Below are 7,297 nucleotides of genomic sequence, written 5' to 3'. Positions count from 1 at the left end.
TTACCTTAGGTACAATTCTTGTTTTCAAACTACACCTAAGGCAATGTCTCAAGAACTCTATACTCCTTCACCTTTTGCAAATGATCCTTGGGAAGACACAAATTTCATATTAGAGCTTCCTAGGACAACAAAAGGTTTTGATTCCATTTTCATGGATATGGATAAACTCTTCTCTAGAGAAGTGATACATCCTCATGGTTTATCTTCAAGCATAGTGTTGGATAGAGCTCCAAATTTCGCAAACCATGATTTGAGGATTCTCTTGGGAAAACTTGCAACTAAGTTGTACACTTTAAATTCTTATCATCCTCAAAAGCATGGTCAAAATACATTTGAAAATCTAGCTCTTTCTACTATGCCTAGAATAATCATAAAGGACAAACACAACTGATGGCAAATTTCATGAAGGTCTTCTTGAATCATGTAAGATATGGTGCGGAAGCTATGTATGAGTGTGTGCAAGATCCTCCTAAGAGTGGTGTTGATCTTGAAGGTGCATGAGGTGTATGAATATTGGGAGGTTCGGCCAGCCCAACGAAAGGTGAAGGATGTGAAGTTTAGAGCCTAGAGTTCTAGGGAGAAGCAAAGCTTGGCACAAAATGGCAGCATAACTTTACTCACAATAAACTTGAAAATACAAAGTTCCTTTAACTAGTACCTTTACTTCAAGTATTGTTGTTCCTAATGTAGTTGAGTCACTCAACGATGAAGAAGAACAACAAATTAATGATCATGAAGTTAACAATTAACCTGTAGTAGAACAACCACAAGAAATAGTATTAAGAAGATCTCAAAGAGAAAGAAAGTCTGCTATTTTGAATGATTATGTGGTTTATCTACAAGAGTCAGAAAATGACTTAGGTATTGATAATGATCCAGTTTCATTTTCAGACGCCATCAATGATGATAATTCTGATAAGTGGTTAGATGCCATGAAAGATGAGCTTAAATCAATGGCACAGAATGATGTATGGGACCTTATAGAATTGCCAGAAGGATGCAAGAGAGTCGGGAGTAAATGGGTCTTTACGACTAAACGTGACTCTCATGACAATATCGAACGTTACAAGGCCCGACTTGTTGCCAAAGGTTTTACTCAAAAGGATGGCATTGATCATAAGGAAACATTTTCACCTGTTTCTAAGAAAGATTCCTTTAGAATTATCATGGCATTAGTAGCTCATTATGATCTTGAGTTGCATTAGATGGATGTCAAAACTGCCTTTCTAAATGAGGATTTAGAAGAGGATGTTTATATGGACCAACCAGTGGGGTGCATTGAAGAAGGAAAGGAACACATGGTGTGTAAACTTAAGAAATCAATATACGGGCTTAAACAGGCTTTTAGGCAATGGTATCTTAAGTTCAATGATACTATTGTGTACTTTGGGTTTAAGGAAAACATCGTTGATCGGTGTATATACCTGAAGGTGTGGGAGCAAGTTTATATTCCTGATTTTGTATGTTGATGATATCTTGCTAGCAGCTAATGATCTTGGTCTATTAAGTGAGACTAAGAAGTTTCTCTCTAATAACTTTGAGATGAAAGATATGGGTGAGGCATACTATGGGATAGTGGGGAGTTAATCATGCAAAGTTAGACACTTAACAATGGCGAAAAAATAGTATATTTTTTTAAATTCCTTATTGGGTAGAGAACTTATAGCCCAACAATTTGATGTTATGCATATTGAAAAAATGTATGTGATAATATGGTTTTTGCATTGTTGAATGATAGCTCAAATAAATGTAAAGACAATCTAAAGGAATGAAAGGATTTACCACTTTGGGGTATTAGACCTAATCTTTGGCCGGGTGAAAATGGTAGATATCTCCCTGCTATATATACACTGAGAAATGTAAATAAATAGTTGACTCATTTCTCCAGTATGTTTATGAACCATAGTTTTTTTTTATAATTGGATTTCTCTTCAATATTAACTTATATATTTTATATGTTTCACATAGGAAATTTAGAGACACTCTTTGAAGACAACTAAGAAGTCGCACATCTCATCCTCTATGATAGACAATAGGGTTCATAGAGAATTTGCATAATGGTTTTCATGTTGTGTATGTATATTTACACCAATAATATTTTATTCTTATATATATATTACACTTCATATATATATACATATATTTATATTACACTTCATATATATACATATATTTATATTACACTTCATATATATACATATATTTATATTACATTTCATATAATTGTTTATTTTTTTCTGTCTTAGATAAGGAATTAATCGATTTGTATCCATTCAGATGATTTAAAAATTGATTGTGCAAAGCAATGTAGTTCCTACAATGTTAATGGGTTCAAATTTCGTATATTGGAGCGTGACCTTTGACTTAAAATACAAAACAGTGGAGTGTTTGGTACATTTTGGACAAGGAGTTATGCAAGTAGTAGTGATAATCAAATGCGATTTGGAGGTGTGTCGTATTACCGTCAATTGATAGACATAATTGAGATAAACTACCATGGTCGATTCTTAGTTGTTTTATTCAAATGCATGTGGGCTAATACAACTACTTCTAGAGGGATTATGTGACGAGTATGGATTTACATTACTAAGCTTTTCAGGTTTGATCCACACTGGTCATAACGATGATGATGAGCCATACATCAAGGCATCAAAAGCTCAAATGATGTATTATGTAGGTGATGAGTTTGATAAAAATTGGTGCATACCTGCACATTTAAAGCCTAAAGACTTGTACAACATGGTTGAAGATGATGTTGACAATTTTCAAGATGTGGAAGAAAATATACAACTAATAAGGTCTTTTTACTATTTCATTTTAATTTATTATCCTTCAACTTTGAATTTGATGTGTTTACCTTATTATTTGTAGACCACCTGAAGATGAAGAAAATACCAACCAACGAGAATAGTTCATTTGTAGCTCATCATCCATCTCATTCAAGTAATATGTTCAATTAAATATTTTGAGTTTTATTGTTCATTAATATTAAGATTACATCTTCAAGAGTTTTATTGATTGTTACGAATCTTGAATATGAAATTCGCAACCTCAAGTAAGTCTAAGTTAGAAACTCAAGTGAGTAGTCATCCTTCAAGGCCTAATACTCACCCTTCTTTACTCGTACTTGCACCAAAGTATATTAATCCTAAACCTCTTCAAAGTACTTATAAAATTGGTTAGATATTTTAACATTATACAATTTATTTTTCATCTATAAATTGCATTATTCAATATATTAATTCATTTGTAATTCACTTGTAATTTTATAACAGATGCAGGACTTCAAGTACAAACTCCACCCCTAACTACACCTAAAACGAGTAATCCTAAAAGTATTCCATTTCCATTTTCCATCCACATCCATCTGCACCTTAAGAAGGTACTAAACATGCTCACCCTGCTCCTCCAACGACATCTCAACCAAGTATTGAACATGCTCCCCTTCAACCTCTAACTACATCTCAACCAAGTAAATTATGTTCACTTCTTTTTCAAATTTATTAATCCTCACATCGTTAGAGACAATTGTTTATTTTCATTGAGTTGATTTATTTCCAAAAACCTTGACAATGAGAATATGTTCAACTAGCCAGACCAACTATGCTCCTACATTCATTGTTCAACCCCAATTGCACCCCCAATCTGATTCTCAGCCACCACATCAATCTTTGCATGTATATGTACCAACAATATCTGGTACATCAGATGTATATTCAAAAAATGAAAAGGAAGAAAACAAGGAAACTAAGTTGCAATCACACAACAAAGGCCTACAACCCGCAAAAGAACATGGCTTGTTGATGTCATTGGTAAACCAATATATATTAAGCTTGATCCGATCGGTCATCGGTAGTCGATAACGTCAGCAACAGATAACGACGTGGACCACTCGCAGGATGACACACGGATCAGGTGGCAGGGTAATCATGGAGGAGATCACCCGATATGGTGATCGGTGGTCAGTAACCGAGTGGCCGCCGACAGATCAGTTCCAAGATAAACACCCGGGGGAGAACGCGAGAAGCAATAGAGCACCGATCAGTCATCGGGTGCATGGTCATCGGGGTCTCGTGTTACACGCAGTTAAACTGGGACTGAGATTCCCAGCGAGAGCGTTACGCATGGACCTCGCATGATCATACCTCAGAGAAAGAAGAGCTCCTCGTCGGTATAGTCGTGCACGAGAGTGGCCTGAGGGAGTTAGTAAACCGGTCAGTGATTGGTTAGTCTCTCAACCCATTACGTGCATGGCATCATGAAGGGGAAACCGTGTATGCAAAGAGCAATGCTTGGTGAGTGTCCCTAGTCCAGCCACACCTGGCGTTCTCCTGGGAACGTGCGATTCATCCAGATGGAAGAAACGCGCTAAGTTACTCCGCAAGGGAATAACTTAAGCGCACAAAGAGATGCGCTAGAGCCCTTCAGGTGGTGGCACGTGCACGGTTAGATGTGAGTTGCATGCCTCCACGTGTCGCTGTCTGAGAGGGGCGCAGCCCAGATAAAGGTGCACTCCGTGTCGTGAAAGGTACAGACAGAAAACCCAGACACCCACGACCCTGACTGTGGTACGCTTCATACAAAAGAATAACAGAATTCTGACACACGCAGAGAACAGCATAGCAGAATTCTGTTAGGCACAGACACAGAGGGAGATAAAAAGAGAATCAGAGAGAAATACAGACACTTTTTTACACGCATTATTTTGTTAGTGATTCTGTGACCTAACTTGAGCGTTGGAGTGCAAACGGCCGCTAGAGGCGTCGTCTGTGTGTTTTGCAGGTTGCATTTGAAGTTCCCAAAGAAGGTTCTAAGAGCACTCTTGCAGATAGCACAGTTGCCATAGGCGGGGCAAGGAAGCGACGAGGCAATTCCTCCACGCTTCAGTTGTCGGCAGGATCATTTGGCGCCCACCGTGGGGCACGTTTGAATCGTGGTCCCATCCACACCAAAGTTTCTAGAGTTTCTCAAAGTCTTTGCTGAGTTTTGCTGAGAAAATGAGGAGAACAAGACAAACATCACCTGAGCCATCTGTCGAGGAAGGAGCTGTGACAATGGCGCAGGTCCAGAAGATGATGCGTGCACTACAGGACACTGTCGCAGCGTCGAGAGCTGAACAAGAGAAGATGCAGGCGGAGTTGGCTGCATCGCAGAGTAGGAACGATGAGCTGAATCGCGTCAATGAGGAGCTGAGAAGGACGTTGCAGACGCCGAGAGAACGCACAGTTGGAGAAGGGATTTCGATGCCACCATCGCCTCCGAGAGCGTTCCCTATGCCGTTCTCCCCTGAAATCATGCAGACCATGGTACCTCCCAACCTAGTGGGAGTAAAGGCGTCGTTCACAGGGGTAGAAGACCCAGAAGCGCATCTGACGGCGTTCCACACTCAGATGATGCTGTCCGGAGGCTCAGATGCCGTGTATTGCAAGATGTTCATGAGCACTCTGAGAGGAATCGCCATGGAATGGTTCGTGAGTCTGCCAGAGGGTCATATCACGTCCTTCCATCAGTTTTCGAAGCTCTTCACTGAGCAGTACATTGTTAACAGAGCACCTTCAGTGGTGTCGTACGATCTGTTCGACCTACGCTAGTACCAAGGTGAGTCGCTGAAAGACTACCTCAACCGCTTTGGAGCGCAAGTGGTTAGATTGCCCAGCAAGGACGAGGATATGCTGGTGCATGCGTTTAAGAAGGGAGTGTTGCCTGGTCCTTTCAGTGAATCCCTCATCAGGAGCCATCCCAGCACCTTTGCGGAGATACGGCGACGCGCGGTGGCGCACATAGTGGCAGAGACAGAGGTTTCTGAGAAAATAGGAAGTGCGGCACCGCTGAAGCCGCGTGGTGGACAAGGGAAACAACAGCAGCACACGAGGGTGCATGAGGCAAAGGAGGGAAAGAAGGCGCAGGGGAAACCTCGTCCTTATGCACCCTGGAAGGACCAGGGCAGGGGGCGTGCAAGGGAGAATAATGCACCCCCAAGATATGATTTCATGGTAGGATTGGCGGATTTGATCGCCCTTCCTGCCGTAGCCGCGAGACTCCGAGTACCAGAGAAGACAGACAAGGTACTAGGGAGGAAAAAGAACGAGTGGTGTGAGTTTCACCAAGTCTTTGGTCACACACTCCACTCCTGTTTGGCGTTGGGGCACCAACTGGTGGAGTTGGTAAAGTCTGGGTTCCTAGCTGATTACCTGCGAGAGGCGCCGGGTGATCGCTCGTCGGGATCCCAGGCAGGAGAGCAGCAGCATGAAATCCCTCTGCACGGGGAGGTGCAGACGATTGCGGGGGGCTTCTCTGGTGGGGGATGCACCGCATCACAAAGAAGGAGGTATGCTCAGTCGGTAATGGCCGTGGACTCGGTAGACAAGGGCCATTTCCCCGAGGTAGATATCACTTTCAGGAAAGCTGATCTACGGGACGGCCATCACTCAATAGGTTGGGCGCAGTGCCATCGACGAGGCACATGAAGCTGAAGCTGTCGTCAATGGAGGGGACCGTAATAACCATCAAGTCAGATCAGGCTGAGGCTAGACGCTGTTATGTGAACAGCCTCAGGCAGAAAAGGAGCGTATGCCATGTCACCACAACATCACCACCAGGTGTGCTCGAAGAACGATCGGTGGTTAGGGGAACGCGTGGCGGTCAGGAGATGGAGGCTGCTACGCTGAGGGGTCCCAGGTAGCTCAGGTGGAAGCAGAGGAGGAGGGCATGATCACTCCTCGCGAGTCAGGGATCGCGAGGGCGGTCATCGCCAGCGAGAGAAGACCCCACCCAGCTGAAGGGTGGGTAGAAGTAGATATAAGGGGGAGAAAATTCAAGTTGGGAGGATCGCTCGGTGAAGAAGAGCGAGGGTTGATCGCCGGGGTGATCGAAAGGCACATGGGTGCGTTCGCATGGTCAGCATCTGACATGCCAGGAATCGACCCTGACTTCCTCTGCCATCGCCTGTCGATGGATCCTAAAGTCCGACCTCTGCGGCAGAGGCGAAGGAAATTCAACGAAGAGAAGAGGAAAGTGATCCATGATGAAGCGCAGAAGCTCCTTGCCGCAGGGCACATCAGGGAGATCCAGTACCCAGAGTGGCTAGCGAACGTGGTACTGGTTCAGAAGCCAAACGGCAAGTGGAGAATGTGTGTGGACTTCACTGACCTCAATAAGGCATGCCCCAAAGATTCCTACCCTCTACCCAGCATAGACGCTCTGGTGGATAGCGCGTCAGGGGGGAAACTACTCAGTTTTCTGGATGCATTCTCGGGATACAACCAGATCAGAATGCACCCCAGGGATGAATGCAAGA

The 7,297-nt window shown here is 43.0% G+C and overlaps 1 protein-coding gene across 1 annotated transcript; it reads left to right on the top strand.

Moving 5' to 3' along the window:
• Positions 1–5,669: 5,669 nt before the first annotated feature.
• On the top strand, positions 5,670–6,467 carry LOC137834137 (uncharacterized). Its single transcript, XM_068642200.1, has one exon. It carries the CDS (start codon positions 5,670–5,672, stop codon positions 6,465–6,467), a length of 798 nt encoding a protein of 265 aa, XP_068498301.1.
• The last annotated feature ends 830 nt before the right edge of the window (positions 6,468–7,297 follow it).

Source organism: Phaseolus vulgaris, chromosome 5 (assembly GCF_000499845.2).
Source record: "Phaseolus vulgaris cultivar G19833 chromosome 5, P. vulgaris v2.0, whole genome shotgun sequence".
Classification (NCBI taxonomy): domain Eukaryota; kingdom Viridiplantae; phylum Streptophyta; class Magnoliopsida; order Fabales; family Fabaceae; genus Phaseolus; species Phaseolus vulgaris.
This window is presented reverse-complemented; position numbering and strand designations above follow the sequence as displayed.

Bases quoted from the DNA above. Each gene is read 5' to 3' on its own strand.
- LOC137834137 (XM_068642200.1), top strand. From the start codon at position 5,670: ATGCTGGTGCATGCGTTTAAGAAGGGAGTGTTGCCTGGTCCTTTCAGT.